At 34.3% G+C, this 19,781-nt stretch overlaps 1 protein-coding gene across 1 annotated transcript in view; it reads left to right on the top strand.

The window, feature by feature from the left end:
• The window catches only part of LOC129234111 (otoferlin-like), a 407,264-nt gene that overhangs the window by 251,549 nt on the left and 135,934 nt on the right, over positions 1-19,781 (top strand). Inside the window, exon 3 of the mRNA XM_054868003.1 lies at positions 18,911-18,999. Coding sequence (XP_054723978.1) covers positions 18,911-18,999 — 89 coding nt within the window. The remainder of the gene's footprint in view (positions 1-18,910; positions 19,000-19,781) is intronic.

Raw genomic sequence — 19,781 nt, forward strand, 5'->3', positions numbered from 1 at the left:
CTATTTGAAATAAAGCTTTTTTTGTACAAAAAAAATTGTACAAACTTAATTTTTTTTTGAATCAAGCCTTAAGCTTCATTAACCTGTTTATTAAAAATTACTTTAATGGCTTTAATTTCATTAATTACAGCGTTGCATGTATTAACTCAATAGAAGTGTACTATATAGCATTAGTCTACATTGGAATATTTAATGAGCTATTATAACCGCTATGCGTTGGATGACGACATGACTCGTTTAACGTACATTACTTCCATAACCAAACGTGAATCAACCATATGAAATACGCCAGACAGCCCGATTATCCCATTCAGAGAATGCAGTTTCGTTCTTGTTATGGACACATCACTCTGGAGCAGGGAATAACCGAGCTGAAGGTAGATGTAATCTCACTGAAGCTGAGAGTGCAAGCAAACTGTTAAATAAAGTAATTTTAGCCTTATACTTTGTATGGGTTAATTGGATCTTTAGCCAAATCAGTTCGATATTTTTGAATGAGACGGATCGTTGCTAGCCTGATGAAATGACAAAGATTTATTTATTAAACATAAAAAAATCATACATTCTTGAAATAAAAAGAGACATTCTACCAAATGCAATACGGTCCCTAAAGAACTAAAGCTTTTATAATGCCAGGGAATTCTCGAAGTCCCCCTCCCCCTCTCTAAAAATAGATGCGAACGCAATACAATTTTATCCAGTCACGAAATGGCGTGCCTCTTTATCTGATGTTTGTGTTGGGAATTGCACATAAGGAGAGGAGACACATTTACCGCTACTTCTCCTGAAATGGCGCGCTTTTGTACAATACTGGAAATCCTTTTGAATTGAATATGGCAATAGTTTGTTAAGCTTTCAATCGTGCCTCTATGCTGAGTGACTTCTTTATTTCTGTCTAAGGATGGCTTTTATTGTCAAGTTAAGCTGTAAAAATTTTAAACCTAGAAGCTGTAACCAAAAGCGTAGGGTATTTTTTGTAGACCTTTCTTTACTTTTTTGAAAAGTGGATCCTTTTTTAATGCCTACTTTTCCCATAGAATTTCTGATTTCCTTTCAATTATATAAACTGAATGCAATATTTGCAAAATGGTTTGCTTCTGATAATAAAGGAAATGATTTAAACTAATATGTATTGTTAAAAGAAAATAACTTCAAAAATTAACGCAACTTTTCTTAAAATAACATAAAAGAACTCATTCAAATAAAATTTTAATTACAAACTTCATTATGGTAAATATATTTAATGTTTTTCTGCGTGAAAGTTTAATTATAATGTCAAGTGTATAACATCAAGTAGTGTTTAAAATTGCACTAGAATTCCAGTGCTGGAGTAAATTTAACTTTTGTTGCAAGGGTGAATCAGATGTTGATATTTTTTCTGTAAAAGATAGACATAGTCGCAGTGGCGTACATAGCGCCTCGCAGTCCCCACAGCGCGGGGGTGCGCAAGAAGTATGAGGGCGCCAGCTATGAAAAAAAAATCTACGTTAAAGTTAAAAAAAAAATCTTATGGACGGGGGTCACGCTTAAAAATCTTGCGGGGGGGGGGGGGCGCACCGCAGTCTACTGCATAGTTGACAATCGTGATTTGACAACCAATGGGTTTTTAACCCAGATTGCATTTTTGTATTTCCTCTGCAATTTATTCGAAGAATGTTGAGTAAAAGCTGTAGTCAAACTTTCTTAAGTGATTAGTTTTCATGCAAAGAATGGACGTTTTGAAGAACTCTAGGGTGATCTCTGTGGAATCCTGGGGTTCAGCGAAACATAATTCAAGAAAAGCTGTTTTGAGAGATAAAAATTATGCCAAGATTTAATTTCGTGCATCATTCAACGACGAAAAATGCTCCGTACTTAATCAAGATTGAAGATAAAATTGTTTTCCCTGTTGAATTTGGTATCTAGTAAAGAGGAAGGTTGCCGTCAATGAACCGGTTCCATGACTAGACTGCGAAGATATTTCCCTTACCGGAGTTTGTGCAGATGCGTAATAAGTTTTAGTTCCTTCCTTTGTCTGAAAACAACATACTGCAGAGGCGTCAAATAGCTAAAATTACTTCATCATATTGCTAATCGATCAGATAAGATTTCTTCCATTATCTTACTAATTATTCAGATTTTCATTTAGTTATAACACGCTTTGAATATCACTGATCAATTAAACGTGAACATTGACTTAAAAGAGTGCCTTTTCACACAAATACAATTCTGCCTACTTCATGTTTCATCATGATTCGTCACAACAGTAACACCTATAAAAATATTCAAAATGACGCAGTTGCTATCATTGGACCGCTATGTGTTTTCACAAATGAACCACCTGAAAAGGTGGTTCATTCATAGAAAATCCCAAATATTGTTGTAACTTCAGCTCAATTACCTTTGAAAACTGCTTATTTGCTTTAAAATAAATATAAAAATAATGAAAAAAAAAATCTCAGTAGTTCATAAACACTCTTTTGACTTTATTATAATTACACATCAAATTTTTTTGTAAAATTGATTAAAAATTTAAAACATAATAATACAGTCTTTTGCTCTGCCAGAAAAATGCAAAAATTAGTAAAATATGGCTAGTGGACAGGTGATAGCATGTAGCGTGCTATAGTAACTTACAGAAATGGAGGCGATGGCATGAATCTTAACGTAGTCTGCAGACAATATAATGTCCTGAAAGCAACTTTAAATAGTCGCATGGAAGATAAAAACCGGTTTGTTGTTTCCTTAGTCCTTGTTAAAAATTTAGGAAATGAGTCCTCCAAAATAGGAATATAATTAGGGAATCATATTTTGAAACTAGAAAAGACGTTTTTGGAATTATTTCCGAAAAATTGGGAGAATTGGCTTTTCAAGATGCTGAGAAAAACAACATCTCCCACAGATTTAATTAAGACAAAAAAATGTGTTAGTACTTGATTCTCTGGTAGTTTGAGACTTAAGCTTCTGGTTTCAGTAACAAAATGGTCAATAAGTTCTTTGACATTTTAGAGAGCAAGAACAATTTTGCGTCGAACGAAAATTTTCAAAATGGACTTAACAAAACTCCCAACAGTTCAAAGGAGGTTGCAAAGATATTGAATAAGAACGGTGTTGAACAGGAGTGAAAAGTATCATGAGGTAAACGAGGAGTTTTTTTATGTTCCTCTTATCCGAAAGTAAAACATTTTATAAAAAAAATATCTTTTCCTATAACTTATTGTTATTTGTAGTGTTTATTGATCGCCTGTTATTAATATTTGTAACTTATGCATTGATTTTTTAATTTGAGAATTTGGTCCGTCGGTAGAAACTCGATGGTCCATCCATAGCAACCAGTTGCCGTGAATGGACCACATGCTAAAATATTCATTTTTAATTTTCTTTTTTATCGTCCATATTTATCATAAAAGTGACTATTATTATTAAAAGGGAAATATACTGAGAAATTGCTCCTATAATTACCGTGAAATCGGAGTTAGATTTCCTTCCTAAAAAAATTGAAAACTATTATCTGGTTCATTGACGACAATTGACGGCTTGCCTTCACAATTCATGAAAAAAATCTTTCACCCGTTTAGTCTTCGACATAAAAAAAAAAACACCTCCTCGCCACATATGGTTGTCAGTTATGCTTTTAAAAAACATTCGCACGTGGTTAGCGATAATGAAAGTAAGAATGTAGTTTAAATAAGGGAATTTCTTTAATCATCTTCGCTCTTTAGGTTACAATACGCTAGCACAGCTTGAAGTTTATCCTAAGGAGGAGGGACATAAAAATTTGTAATAAAAGTTCTTTTATGTATGTACGCTAACATGCTAGGATTTATCCTCATGGCTGAAAATTAAGGTTTCTTCTATCCACCCCTCCTTGTCCCTCCTCGTCTAGATATAATATCCTGATTTGTGAGTAACTTCGATTTCACATGGTAGTGAACTCTCGATAACTCGAAGTCTCTAGAGACCGAAAAGGGTCTCCGAGTTATTGGTAGTTTGTGAGTTATAGGAAGTTTCTACATCTTTTTTTAGAGTTTGCGACCCAATCAAAACTTTGAGATAAAGGAATATTTGAGTTTTTAGGTTTCGGGTTATCGCGAGTTGACTGGTTTACGATGAGCCTTAAGCTGATAAGAAATCAAACAAAATTGCATTTTGGGGGATAGAACCAAATGTTTTAAATGTCATTGAGCTCGAATGAATGAAAAACGATGGAATTCTACAATTCTGGTACACTCGAAAATCGCCCGTCAAGATATGACTGGTGAAAATTGCGTCTAGATTTGTACAAAGCAATTGCCTGTTTAATAATATTTTGATAGTTGAAATTTTTGCCCTAACACCAGTGGATTAACTTTAAACTCCAGCAGATAGAGTTCATTGTTAACCACTTTTTCATTTCTTCACTCACCTAAAATGACAGTCTTACCAGTAAAACAGTTAAGTGACCGTATCCAGGCCAGCCTCGACAAAATAAAGCATTTCCCTGCATGTCAAACACAGCCAAAAAATATTATCAAGTTATCATGGCGTGGCGCGAGTCTCATTGTTCATGATGTCAGTCAGCATTACTCGATCATTCCCTATTATACATATCAGGATTCTTATCATAATCCTCACACAGAAAGTATTCACAGTCAGGATCAGCTTACGGAGTCGGAGTCGTGCCGATTTTGGCGAAAATGAGTTGGAGTCGGGAGTCGAAGGTTCTAAAATTTCCAGAGTCAGAGCCGGAGCCGGTCATTTTCCCTCCGATTCCACAGTCCTGGTCAGGATGGATTGACCAATTGGAGAGTTTCGTAAAATTTACTCGTATTTTGAAAAGAAAAGCGTCGGATTGTACCACGAGGAAAGTACTAAAAAGAATTTTCTGGCAGTAGATTCATTACAAAAGAAAAAAAAAACATTGCAAAAAAGACCGAACCAAATTAATTCTTTCTAATAATAAAGCTGAAAGTTTGTATCTCTGTGACGCGCATAGCGCCTAGACCGTTAGGCTGATTTTCATGAAATTTGGCACTGAATTAGTTTGCAGCATGGAGGTGTGCACCTTGAAACGAATTTTCGAAAATTCGATTATGTTCTTTTTCTATTCCAATTTTAAAAACATTTTACCGAGAAAATTAACATAACGTAGACGAGAAAATTACAAAAATAAGGACGAGCAAACTACCATAACATGGGCGAGCAAATGAACTTAGCAAATTGGCTTGAAATTCATCATCCATTATTTGTAAATATACAGGCTAACCAAATGACTTTTTAATTTTTCTACTACGGGCAAAGCCGTGCGGGTACCGCTAGTAAGAAATAAAATGAAAGAAGTGGAAAAAAAACATGTGCTAAACTGGTTTAATTTATTTAAGAGATGTCAAGATTAAAATTATACAAACTTTTTTTTTAATGTTTAATATGTTTGTGTTCATTTATTTATATTTTTATTGATGCACTAGTGGTATCCTCATGGCTTTGCCTGTAATAGAAAATTAAAAGGTCTTTTGGTTCGCCTGTATATTTACGAATAATGTATGGTGAATTTTCTCGCCAATTGGCTTGTGCCCATGTCACGGTTCCACGTTATGATAATTTCGTAATTTACTCGTCCATCTTAAGAAAATTTTGTTCTTAAAATTGGAATAGAAAAAGAACCACAGCGAATTTTCGAAAAATCGCTTCGAGGTGCACACCCCCATGCTACAAACTAACTTCATGCCAAATTTCATGAAAATCGGCCTAAACAGTCTACGCGCTATGCGACAGAGATCCTGACAGACAGAAATCCCGACAGACAGATGGACTTTCAGCTTTATTATTAGTAAAGAAAAGATAATTTGTGTTATAAAGTAACGAATCTTCCATTTTGAAATGAAGAAATTTGCAAAAAAGAACTCAATAATTTAGAACGTATTAAAAAATAAAGTTATTCAATTCACTAGCCTGTTTTTTTAAAGGGAAAGTTTGTCAGAAGTGTAAATACTTTTGACATTTTACACAGCTTCGATTAAATCATAACATTTTCTAAATTAGTTTACCGCCCCAAACCGTGTAATGTCAGCATGTTCAGCGTTCGTTCTAAACTGTGCATCATTATGCACAATCAACTTAAACAACCCATTCATCCCAGCAGGTGATTAAGCATTTAGAACAAGGAAAAAAACCTTTAACATCATTAGCACGTGAATTCGATAAAGCGGGAAAAGAATAAACAGATTACTTAATCTTTCGAATAAAATTTACCCCCGAGCATTTCAGCCATGGCGAAAATCTTTTTCAAAATACACACCAAACTGATTGCGTTAAGCGGGTCATTAATTCACAGCGTCGTGTAACCAGGAACCCTTCATTTTCTCAATTATCTCTGAGGTTGTTGGGAAGGGAAATTAGTCGAAGCCAAAACTCTCTTAACCCGTTGGCCGTTTGGAGTGGATGCTCCAAGATACGGCCGCTTCCCGTTGCCCCTTACTTATCTCTTCCTGTATTCTGTGTTTGTATGAGGAATCCGTTTTGAATTTTGAAGAGGTTGATGAAATATTGAACATGTTGGGAATTGAGAGATTTCTAATGCATCAAACACTGTATTTCGGAACCATGCGTGACATTTTGCCGAAAATACTGAGGGATTTTCTTTTTTGAGTGTCTTGGGTTATTTTTAAAGAACTTAGATTATTTTTTCCTAAGTTGTTTCAATAAAGTACAAAACCATTCACGTGAAATGTAAATACAGAGTTTTAACTTCGTTATTTTATAAATGATGAAATAGTATGAAAAACAAATTATGATTGATATGGATGGTTTTATAAAGAGTTTTATTTTAGTTATTTTTAAAATTGTGAGTTTTAATGTGATTAGAGTTTTAAAATTAAAAAAGAATCAAATACATTTTTGAAAAATTCATATATAAATGTACTAAAATGCATTAATTATTATAATATTCAATGAATAAAACCTTTAAATTGTCATCATAAATTAACTCGATTGTTATCGAGAAAATTGATGCAAATTTAGAATCACACATTTTTTTCAAAAGTTTATTTAAAAGTCAACACAGAAAACAAGGAGTCAACTATGTCTTATGTGAAATTAATAAATAAATTTGTGCAAAAAAGAAACATTTGCAAACAACGTAGATAAACAGCAAATTAGCAATTGATGCTGACACGCGTTTCGGGGTTTCAAGGAATCCCTTTTTCAATACAAAGAAGTGTGAGCTTTTGACGCCAACGGAAATCCACAAGCACAGTTTTGCTCAATTCGTATAATAAAGGTAAAAGCTTGGGTAATAATTTGTAAGTAAGCTTATTACAGCTTATGACTTTTCGTGTCGTTTAAAACCTGATCTATTGAAAAATACATTATGTTACTGTATTATACTTTATTTGATTTACGGTTAATTTAAGTGTCTTGAAGTTTTATCGCAATAGAACCTCTTTCTAGGAAACCATGCGTCAATAAAAAGCAATTTAAAGAGCGTAGTGAAACATATTTTCTAACGCATGAATCATTTCCACTCGTCTCCCTGCTTTTAAAATATGAGGCCTTTAAGTTACGCAATATTTAACACCAAATTTATCTAGAAATGGACATTTAAAACAGCCACTGTAGCTTCGTTAACGTTAAAAGATATCGGCATTAAGGTGGTTCAAAAAAGACTTTTTTTCAGCTAGAGTCCAGGGCATCCCCTAATTTTTTTAGACTCACTAACAGTATTATGCTGTAAAAGTTTTAGCTTCTTACTCAAATTTTAAGACGGTGCTCATGATCCCTCAATTTAACACTAGCCGTAGCATAAAAAATGTCACAAATTTAGAAACATTTAACTTCCCTAGCTATTTTTGTAAATAATTATTTTATTGCAATGTATATGCATATTATTCGTGTATATTACAACATGTAGCATTGTTTTTTCAGTTTAATATATTTTTTAACCCTCCTCCCCATACTGATGAAGTTTGGTGGAGGGGGTTGAGCTGAGCACCCTTTTTTAAGCTGAAATAGGAAGCTAAAATTATTCTAGTATATTGCTATCCATAAGTCTAAAAATATTGAGGGGTGTCCTGGTATCAAGGAGAAATTTTTTTTACATGTTTTTTTTTTTTTTGAACCACCCTAATCGGCATCCTGATCACCGCTTCCAGAATCTTCTATTTTTCGCTAAACTAGGTGATTTTTCTTACAACGTCGCTCGACTTAAAACTTTATATTTACTTTATGGAGATACGAGTGCAAATGTTCTATGCGTCAGATAGCATGTTTCACCAGCTCTTTCAATAGCTACTTCTTTATTTATATTAATTTTATGTATTTTTTTTTTTTTTTTTTTGCAGCATTGCATTATATGTGGGGTTCCCAGACTAGATGCATCCCAAATACATATATATTTATACTTTAGGTTGAAAGTTGATATTCATTCTTCATAGCGTTGAGCTCTAAAAAAAAAGAATTTTATAATAATAAATGATGTTATACTTTAAAACTATAGAGATTTTTTTTTTTAGTCAAAGAAAATTAAATAATTAAATAAAACATACACAACTTATTCGCAACTAAGAATGTTTTCTAGAAAACGCTGAATGTTAAACATATTGGTTTTATTCGTGGAAGCAATAAAAACAAATGTTAGAACTTTTTAAGAAAACACTCCTCCGCTCGAATTATATATCACTCATATTTCATCAATTGAGGCCGTGAGAAGCGAAGGGATGTAAGTGGCAAAATTAAAAATTTGGAGATAACCAGCACACATGGTAAGTGAACCTCTCCTCTGTCTTGGGGCAAGAGATAGTTCTAGTAGCCCTGGTAGGTGCTGATGTATTGCATGATTTAGAAAAAAAATCAATAAAAGCCTACCTAGGACGTTATCTTAAAACACGTTTAACTCAAAACTTGAAAATGTCTACTTACATCCCTTTGCTTCTCACTGCCTCAATTTACCCTTTTTAAATGGAGGATTAATTCATTTTCTTGTCCTTTCGCCAATTAATTAACCTAAATAACTTTCTTCTGTGAACATTCTCTAAAAAGATGAACTTAGTATTAAGAAATACTTAAAGGCAGCGGCCTCAAACTCAAGCTGAATGTGAGAGGAAAGTCCGATTAGATTGGCTGGTAGATGGGAATCTTTTTCAAGGGTTGGTTGTTTTTTTTACACTTAAACTACGTTCGCAGTGAAACGCGTTCTACAGAATTCTCTGATATTTCTTGCTTCGTGGTATTTAATGAATGAAACTATTTTCCATTTCAGTTGATTTAAAATTAGAGTGTTCATTTGGGGGAAAAGGAAACAGAATTTCAATGATTCACTTTTGGTCCGTCCCTTTCTTTTGTATGAAATTGAGAGAGAAAATGTTGTACATTGTGTAATAGATCAACGTTTCTCAACCTATTTTGATCAACGGACCTGCGAGAGCTTTTGAAAAAAATTGCGGACCGGTAATGTTGTTTTCTTTTTCTCTTTTTTTTTTTTTTTTTTTTTGTCTTCTTTTAGAACTAGTAAGGTATCCGCCCCCCCCCCTTTTTTTTGAGCAATCACGATTTCTTATTGTTCTCATTTGATTGTTTTTGGCGTCCATGCCTTTTTCAACTTGGACCAGCGAGGAACACCGCCCACGGTCTCTGCAGGCGGCGCGGCGCGGCTGCTCCGCTCCTGAGCTATCCGCTTCTCCTGCTCGGAAGCGTCCATGTCCTACACATACGCACGTTCACACACATACACACACACAGGTTTACGCACACACAAGTATGCACACGTAACCGTATAGGAGGAGAGGCAGGCTTGGAGGGGGGAACAGGAGCTGTTTCTAGAAACAGTAACTCCAATGAGTAGGGTCCTGTCTCAGTTCGTGATTGCGAAAAACATAATTTGAATTCAAAATTTCAGAATTCAAATTAATTTTTTTATTTTTTTATTTTATTTTATTTTATTTTTTTTTACCAGAGTCTGACTCGGTGACCGTTAAACTTGTTTGAGAAAAAAAAATTGCACACAACTGAGGGTTTGCTTTTCCTCTTTTACGAAATGGAGTGGACTCCCGGTTTTACATTTTCTGTAGAACTACTGATAAAAGACGTATCGGGAAAACGTAAAACCGGGAGCAGGACTGAAAATCCATGATTTAAAATCCTGTTCAAATATTGGCCCTTGCCTATGAACTAGTGGAAAATATGTAATCTTATTTGTTTTTGCACTTCATTTCATTTATAGCCTGTTTTATATTAACAATTTTTCGCAACTTTGCTTTTTAGTGTTGGTCGCAAATTTGCTTTTCGGTTGGTATTTGCAAATAAAAGTTGTTTTAGTTTTTATCCTTTGAATAGCTTGATCAGCTGTTCGAACATCTTTATCATCTTCATCTCTATCATCGGAAGCAGTTATTAAATCTAATGTCGAAGTAATTAGTTATGCGATGAGACGGCACATGCGTTATCGACTGCTGGAATGCTGTCAACCCGCTTCTGTGAGTCTTGTAGATAAAAAAGGATTTTGATCTGTATGTAGAAAAACATATTAAGCAGAGTTTTTGAAAAAGAGTTACGTAAAATTCCAAATATTTTAACATAATCAGTGCACCAATTTTCAGGGACCAGCTGAAAATGACGTCGGAAGCGGGATAATGTATGAAGTGGGGAACTTAAAATGGGGTTCCACTGTAATATTATTTATAAATAAATTAACAAACATATAAGTAAAAATTGCAGTTAAAGAACTGTTACAAAACAATTCAAATATTAAGAATAAGATAAATAATTATTGTAATAACTTTACGCAAGTAATACGAATTGTTTAAATAATATAAAAAATTACGAAAATGAATTACAACATTGACTTAAAAGATGTCATATAGGGTATGATTATGGTGTTTTCTTTTTTTGAGTCGGGAAAATTTTTCAACGTGAATTAGCATACATATCTGCCGAATGTTTTTGTGGACCGGTGCCGGTCCGTTGATCACCGGTTGACAATTGCTGTCCTAGATAACACTCTCTGAGACTAATTGGGTGTGAAAAATCACGGGACGCGGGAGCGTCGCGCCCCGCCAAGGAAACCAACCGTCAGCAGCCAACAGAAGCAAATCCACCGCCAAAGACGAAAAAAAAATAAAAGCGACCAAGAACAAGATTACACGACAGAACAAATTCGGGTTTTTTGGGTTTTTCACCCCTCTGTATCTCAGCCCCATGAAGACCCCGTAGATGATTTTTGGTACACTCAATCTCTAGTGGCACCTGACGCCGTAAACCAAAATACAATCCCCTGGACCATCAGGGAGAGGAGGTATTGTGCGTTCATGAGGAGAAGAGACTTCGGAACGCCTTCCCGAAAGCAAAGCTAAGTTTAGCGCGGGGGTGATCGCTGCCGCTTTCCATTGAGACAACCCTAAATTTGGCAGGCATTTAAATTTGTAAAAGTGTCTTTGTGTTCTTTCCTTTCGTTTCTAGCTTCGCGTAATTGTCGTCTATGGGGAATCTATACTTTTTAAACTGAAAATTTCAGAACAAAAATATTGTATTTACAAAAAAAAGTAAGGTATTTTGTTTTCCGAATGAAACATTTCTATTAAGGATAGGCTTTCTGAATTTTGAACGATATCCTTTTAAACACTAACGTCCTATATTCGAAATTGCAAGTGCGCTGATGAAAAAAAGGGGGAGGGGGGACAGGAAAACTTCATTGCCACACAGACTGTGGCATTGAAATGCTTAAGGGTTGCGTTCGTTTTGAAGACTTAATATCTCTCTCCATCTCCCTCTCCCTTTTCTTGAGGGGGGTGGGGGAGGTGACTCAGTAGCTCTTACGGGTTGGGTCTTTTTGATGCATCTGTATGGATTGTACAAAATTTCAGATCATATAGAGCGGATATACAGTCAGTAGATCTACAGTAGCAGTTATTTTTGAAAAATGATGAAAACATTATTCGAACAAAAGTTGCCCCCCCCCTCCCTCCCCCCCCAAAAAAAATACTTGGTTGAACCAAAGGCGGGGACGGGGCAATTGTTCCAGAAAGGATTTACATGTGAGAAATAAAAGTAAATGAGAAAACAATAAAAAATCAATCTGAAATATTTAAAGCAATTGACTATTAAAATCAAGGCTATTTCTCTAAGTATTGCATGAATATTAATGTTTAGAAATATGTAATAATTTGCGATGCGTTATAAAAAGTGTCTTTGGTTTGAATACTGTTTTAAAATTATAGGTTCATCGGTTGGGTCCGGCTTAAGAGATGACGACTACCCCCAGGGCGAGTATTTTCAAGGCGGGGGGGGGGGAGGTAACCAACTTCGTTTCTGGGGGGGGGAGGCAGAAACAAAGTTAGTTATAACACTTCAGTACACAGTAGCCTAACGTAAACACGGATTGTCCATAAAGGACGTTACACTTCACCTTAGCCTCTCCCCTCGTCACATCTCACGCAATGTTCGATGAACATATTGCTATAACGAACGCTTTTACTTGGACCAAAATATGTGAAGTCATATTTCTTATAATCGCCTCCTTCACCCTTGAGACTAACTGTCCGAAGTTCATAAACCCCGAACCCTCTCTCCCTACCCCTTTCAAGCGTGACATCATTTGGGAACGACTCCTTAGGTTTGCTCTAAGTCACCAAAATCGCAGTAACAATTGTTTTAAGGGAAAAGACCGGCTCCCCCCCCTCCTTCCTGGATAGCTCTAGTCACAATTTGTTTATGATCATGTATGTTTTTAATAAAGAATCATATCGCACTCCGGCAAGGAAAGTGACACAATTCAAAATCTGGAAAAACCGTACCGGCTACTGATTTAAAATCTAAATTTAGTGCTTTTTCTCGACACAAAAACCGCAAAGTTAGCTCACCTAAATGGTGCGGGGGGGGGGGCGTAGAAACGATTTCATCAATAATGACACATTATTAAAGTTTCATAATTTGGAAGAATATTTTTCGAGCTTAAAGTATGCATTATGTATCTATACTTCAAAAACTAATTAATAAACATCACATAATAAGTTGACTGCGCATATTGTAATGCTTGAGACTAAATCACTTAAAATTACTATTGAGTCAAACCTTAATTTTCTCCATTGCTGTTTTTTTTTCTTGTGATTGAGTCAGTTTCCTTGCCAGTGTGGGATATGTTGAACAACTGAATAGGTTGACTATAGCAACGTTTCTTGACAAAAATAACGCATTTTACATTCAGAGCCAAGGACGGATCCAGAAGCTATTCAAGGAGGGAGCGATTGATTTCACACCCTTACCCTTTTATAAATTCGCAAACCTCCGCCCCCTCTTTCCAAACACCATGAAAGATCGTCTCATTTCAGTTATTTTGGGAAGGGGAGGGACTTCCTTTTCTACAAAATTGCGGAGGAGTGTACCAAACCCCATCCCATACCTTAACGCCATCAAAGGTGTCCCATTAAAGTTCCTCTTTTTTTTTGGGGGGGGGGGGGGACTTCAATTTTCCAAACTTTTCTGAGAAGAGCCCTTGAACCCTATAACCCTATTTAATATCATCTAAAATCTTCTAAAATTGAGTTTTTGGAACTTTGAAATACTTCCTATACAAAGTTCAGATCTCTATCAGTAATGTGTTAAGAATAAGATATGTGCTACACTTTCATTTTCCAGACAGCAAGAGCTTCGTCAAACTATTGAAGATAGGCTAAAACAATTTTCAACTTCAGTATCAAAGGCATGCCGTGGAAGAGTTCTGCATATCGACTCAAGGAAGGGGCGGTCGCCCCATCGCCCCTCCCTTGTGTCCGTCCTTGTTCGGATCTGTATTAGAATACGGGCAACAAACTTTTGCCTATTTTATGATCCCCACACGTAACGCTGTTCCGTAAAAGTACTGGAAGAACTGAATTACTTTTAGAGTTATCGAAAAAACTTGAATAAAAAAAGCATGTATATTTTTTCGTATTTACAAAAATAAATAGGTTAAAACAGTAACGTAAAACGTTGTTTCAGGCACTTATTCAATTATTCTGTAGATAACCATATTGGCATGTGAAAAGCTGTAATTTTTTTTTGTTAATTTTTTCATTTCTGAAGAATAAAAGCCATATTGGAAAAAAAAAATAGTACTAAAGTATTGAAATGTGTCACACAGAGTGCAACTTACCTACTGAGGCTTCCAAAATTGTTCGTAGGCTTTAAATGTGTATGGTTAAAAATGAAGTGCCTAGGAATCGAAATAGTAGTTCAATACTTTTTCATACTGTCTCTACATGATTACATCAATTCAACATTTTTTTTTACAAAATATTGACTTTGAAATGGGCCAAAAATGAGGTGACAGAGAAATATTTTCAGAAAAATTCGAAATTAAAGTTATCGTCTGTCGTTTTCTTTCTTTCTTTTTTTTTTTGTTGTTATTTTTTCAATGCGGTGATAGTTAAAAAATCTTTTAGCATTAGTTTTTGCTTGTTCACTTTGCAAATCTACGTATTATTTTAAAAATGACTCGTATTCGCAAAGTAACAACAAACACAATTCGAAAACGCATTAATTCTTTATTATATTCGAAGTAAAACAGTTCAAAATATTGCAAAAGTAGTTCATTGATCCCTAAGCACTGTGTAATATTTAATAAACGCTTTAAAGAAGAAAATCGGATCGAAAATAAGGTGAGAAATGGTTGACCAGCAAAGTTAACAATATGCGATTAGCGATTTATAATTAGAATACCTATGAAAAACCCACGTTTGAGAGCTGTGAAAGTTTCCGCAGAATAGAAGGAAAAATTTTCCTTCCAATTTCACATGCAACTGTTCACCGTGTTTTCAGAAAATGTTTACTTAGCGTGAAAGACAGAAAGTTTAGGATTTCCTTCGCAAAACCAATGATAAATTAACCCAAAACGTATAGAAATACACTGCAAATCTTAAAATACTTTTAAGTCGAACAATTGTCTTAGTAGCACACCTTTTTTTCGGGAAAGAAGGTGGGAGGTAATTTCTTAGAAAATTATAGAACACTTGTCGTCTTACAGCGCGATAACGATGGCCAATTGCAACCTTTCTCAGTGTTGGTCTGAAGCCTCATCCCCAAAAGACGCATATAGAATCTTCCGATACCACGTGTTGGGGGCGTGGCCAAGTCTCAACTAGTGAAAAACGGACAATATTAAAGTTATAAAATCGCTGTTCAAAAAAGTTTTCGCTTTCTTTGACAGGGCTACAGCCAAGGCGAAAAAAGGAATCAAGCTGAAATTTCGCACACACATTCCTTGTACCCTACTGATGTGCCTTTTGTGCCATTTGACCCCCCTCCCCTTCCCCCCTCGTTTTTACCCCCCAAATTGTACCTTCCTGGGGTTCTATCACAGCCCCCCGGGGGCTACGGTAATGATTTTTTGTATACATATTCTTGGGAGGCCATTGAGTACATATACAAAAATTCAACCCCCAGGGACATCATGGGTCGGAGTAATTGAAGTTTGAAAATCACTAATTGAAAGCGAAAAAAAGCACTTTTTTATTGGTTTGCTTATTTTCTAAATTAATGGAATTTGCACAAACAACACATAATGAATTGAAAATATATGAAATACGTGTGCTGATATCCGTGCTTTGCAGTAATTTGTTAGCTGAAAAAAATTTTGCAATTAATTTAAGCAAGAATTTTGATAAGCTTAGTCCGTGCGCAACATGCGCATTCACTATGGCAAATTTGGGATATCCGCGATTTGACATCAAGTAAAGTTGTATAGATCTTCTGACACATTCGAATTTAAAATATTTAATGGCTTAGTTTTTTTTTTTTTTTTTTTTTTTGCTTGGTGATAACATGCGTTATTTCGTTTTTAAATGATCTTTTAAACAAAACTAGGTATTGAACAAGACAAAGACTTCGCTCAAGAAAAAGATAAATCACCAGACAATTAAAATTATCCCATAAAACGTAAAATAATTCACGATTTAAGAAAAAATGTAATTAAACAAAAAGTGAAAAGCTAGATTAAAATAGCCCTCAAGCTGTAAAACATTTAAATAAACCTTCATGAAAATGTTGAATAATATGTCAAATAAAGAAACTGTAATAGAATTTATTGCGAAGTTCTAAAATACTCGAAAACAATATAATTTAAAATATAGTATTTTATTATCCAAGAAGTTTTCTTTGCAACAGAGAGGATACAAGAATTGCAATAAAATTTAAACCGCCCAATTCTCGCAAAATGAACATAGAATCTTAATAGTCAGAAAATAACTTGATGTAAAATTAGACTAGCCATTATTGTTCCTTAAAAACACAAAACAGCGTTGTTTCAATTGAAAATTTTCTGACTTGAAGCTTTCAATTCTAAAAATACAGACAAAGTAATAATATCAATGCAAAAAGTTGTGATGTCTCATCAAAAGCAACCCTGTTGTAAAAATTTCCCCGCCAAGAAAACTTTTAACTTTTCCGCACAAAAAAGAAAACCTGCATCCTAAACCCAAAAACCCTCAGCCATAAAAAGTTATGATATCTAGTTTTCCCGCCAAGTATCTGCCAAACTATCATCCTCCCTCTTCTCCTTTTTCATCACAGCTAGTTCCATTAGAACCTCCTCCCACCCTCAACTCCTCAGAAATATGAATAGATCTTTTAAATTGTTTATCTTGTTTGGCGAGAAGCTTTTTGCTCACCAAGCAACCACTTCACTGTGCTACTTTTTTTTTTTTTTTCCACCTTCAAACCTGAGCTCCTCCGGTTTTTCTTTTGAGCCCTCGAGCTTGTGCTCATTGATATTTTTCTTTCCACACCCTCGTTCTTATTTTTTTTTTTTTAATTCTACTTTATTTGCGTTCTCAAACATGCACGTTTTATACAGGTGGCCATGCCTAGGCAAACGGAAAATTTTAATCAAATCGGTCCGGTAGTTTCCGAGTTTACCCGGACATATAAATTTGGAGTTTGTGTTTTATTTATATAAAGAAGATGTAAATGCTATCTTTAATTAGGGGAAGGTGGGGTACCTCGAACCTATTTTCACTTTTCAATTTTTAATTTCATAATTGTTTGCAAAATCTAAATACAAATACCTATTGTTAAAACTTAATGGTTTTTTGCACAACATATAATTATCTTAAAAGTTTATTTAAATTATTTCAATTACATTTTTAAAGAAAAACAGAAGAATGCAATTAGTACCGAGGTACACCACCGGTGGTGTACCTTGGGTCTTGGGATGGTGTACCTTACACCAATGATTAAAAGGTAAAGAAAACATAATTTTCAGTAAGAACATCACTCTTTATCAACCAGTAAACCACACATAAATTTAGAAATACGTTGTTTCATTTGTTTGAAACAACAATTTGTCAAATAAAAATTTAGATCTTATTATCTTATTACGTTTCACTTTTTTAATAAAATAACAAGATGCTCTAGCTTCTGGAAACCATACTCAAGATTATTTTTTAAAGCTACTCTTATTTTCTAACCAGGATTGCAATTGGATAAGTCAATTCCAAATGTTAACTTCTTGAGCAGCCTTTCAGATCCACCGGATAGTATTTGGTGTGGTAGCTTGAATATGATATCCTTTTTGTCAACTTCATAAATGGTAGGATCTTTCTTCTCTTGTGAACTTCTGGCAGTTTGGATCTTTTTCCAGACATTTAACTTCATATCCCATCATCAGCAATAGAAATAATCTCTGCAAGAAAATATTTGACAGTTTTCTTGCCATCGAATTTCACCAATATAAAAACACCAATCTGAATATTGACATTATCTGGATCTTCTAGCTCATTAAAATCTTCCTCTGAAATATCGAATTCCTCATATAAATCTTCAATATTCTCCAGTTCAGACTCTGAGGAATAATCAAGTTTTCTCTTAGGTGGCTTGGTAGGGGGTTTTACTGTCTTAGTTTGCTTTACTTTTTTCATTGCCCTGTTAACCTTTTCTACCACCCTGAGAGGATCCCTCCTTCCTACAAATGCTCATGTTTTTGAACTTTTCTTTTTTCTAGTCCCTCAGTAGGATGATAACGGTTAATGGCATCATCTTCAAAACTCCAAAACGCGGTGGGGAATAGGGGGAAACGGTTGTCATACTTGGATTCAGGGGGTCATTTTATATAACAACATTTTATGTAATATTTTATAGAAGCGACTATTACAATCGACATTGATAGTGTTGTTAAAGATTTTCCATTGGTGAAAATTAGAAAATTAAAATTTTAGGTTAAAAAGAAAAAATTCTTCAAGTATAAATATATGTATCTATTAGGTAATTTAAAATATTTTTTGTTTCTTCTGCTTCTTTTTTTTTTCAATATAAGGTTTAAGAAATACTACTAGTATATACAATTTTAGATCATGCTGTTCAAAATATTTTTATTGAGGGAAAATATTATTTCTCATAATGCAATAATTGTTGAAAAATATTTATTAGCATTTTTCGATCGTCAATATTTCTTGCTGATGTATAGTTAAATTAAAATGTAAAACTTTTTTTGTATAATAAAATTCTGTTTTCGTTGTATAAAATATAAAAAAAGGTTTTTTTTTTTTTTTTTTTTTTGTGGGGGTGCAGCATATACGAGGAGTAGCCAGAGAATGTAAGAGGGGCGGCAAATTTGGTTTTTGCCCCCAGCGGCAGAAACCAACGCTACGCTGCTGCTTACCGACAGTTAGTTTCGAAAATCACCCCAAGTGGGGTAACAGAGTTTGTTTTTTCATTTACCCCATTTTTTTTTGTATCACTCCAACTGACCCTAGCTTGAAACGATGAATAGAAATAAATTATTGGAATTCTTAATTTAAAGATCATGTTTTATGATTTAAACAGCATTCCTGAAGTCAATTGTAGTTCATTTTATGCGTAAATAAAGTCTACTTTAGGCTAAATTCTTCGTATTAAATATAGAAAATCATGTGTAAATAGTGTTTATTACGTCTTGAAATTTTCTGTAACGAACTCTTTTGTGTAATTCACTATTTGTTTTCCCACACAGTGGTTCGAGTGGCCGGTTGGAAGTCCAGTACAAAGCCATGAAGTTCTGGAAATTGTTCTCCTCAACTATAACAAATATTTCAGCAACAAGTATGGTTTGAAAGCTTTGTTTCTGTTACCTTAGACACTTTTATTTCCTTTTAACAAGTATTGATCTAATGTTTATAGTAAGAAGAAAACTAACAATTGAGTATCTCCGAATTAAAAATAAATTTTTCCTTTTTGTACTAAATTCAATCTTATCAGTTCGGCAAAAAAAAAAGGCTAACGCTAGAGTGTCAAGTAGTCACATTGGCGATATAATGGGTTTATTACTACTACTATAAACTAAAGATTTCATAGTTGACACAACTATTTCCACAACTGTATTTCAACCCTACAATTTACTCACTTAATCAAAGTTACTGATAAAAAGTACTTATTTTGAGATACCATAGGTTATAATATAGGATTTTAATTGAATTTTTAAGCAAACAAGCCTTTAAATAAGAGCAAAAACAAATTCTTGAGCGCATAACTGTCTATGAAAAAAAATAATCAAATATCAACTAGTTTTACTTATATTCTCAAGCATTCGGTCCGCTTTCTCGGTTCTGTCCCTGCTTTGAGAAACTTTTCCCTTCGCTTTTGAAGGAAGAAATTAAGTTTATTTTAAATTTTAGAAGAGCTAATCTTCCGCGACAATGATCAGGATCACAAACTACTAAATACGGTGAATTTAATATAGCGAATAGCAAGCATAAAATTAGTTTAAAATAATTATAACTATAACTTCAGATAGATAACTATTAAATTTAAAGATTGTTTGAACCTGATAAGATTATTATAAGTATTTCTTGATTCGTGTATGAAGAGTTCATAAAGGAAAATGT

This window comes from Uloborus diversus, chromosome 1 (genome assembly GCF_026930045.1).
Source record: "Uloborus diversus isolate 005 chromosome 1, Udiv.v.3.1, whole genome shotgun sequence".
NCBI classification, from domain to species: Eukaryota; Metazoa; Arthropoda; class Arachnida; order Araneae; family Uloboridae; genus Uloborus; species Uloborus diversus.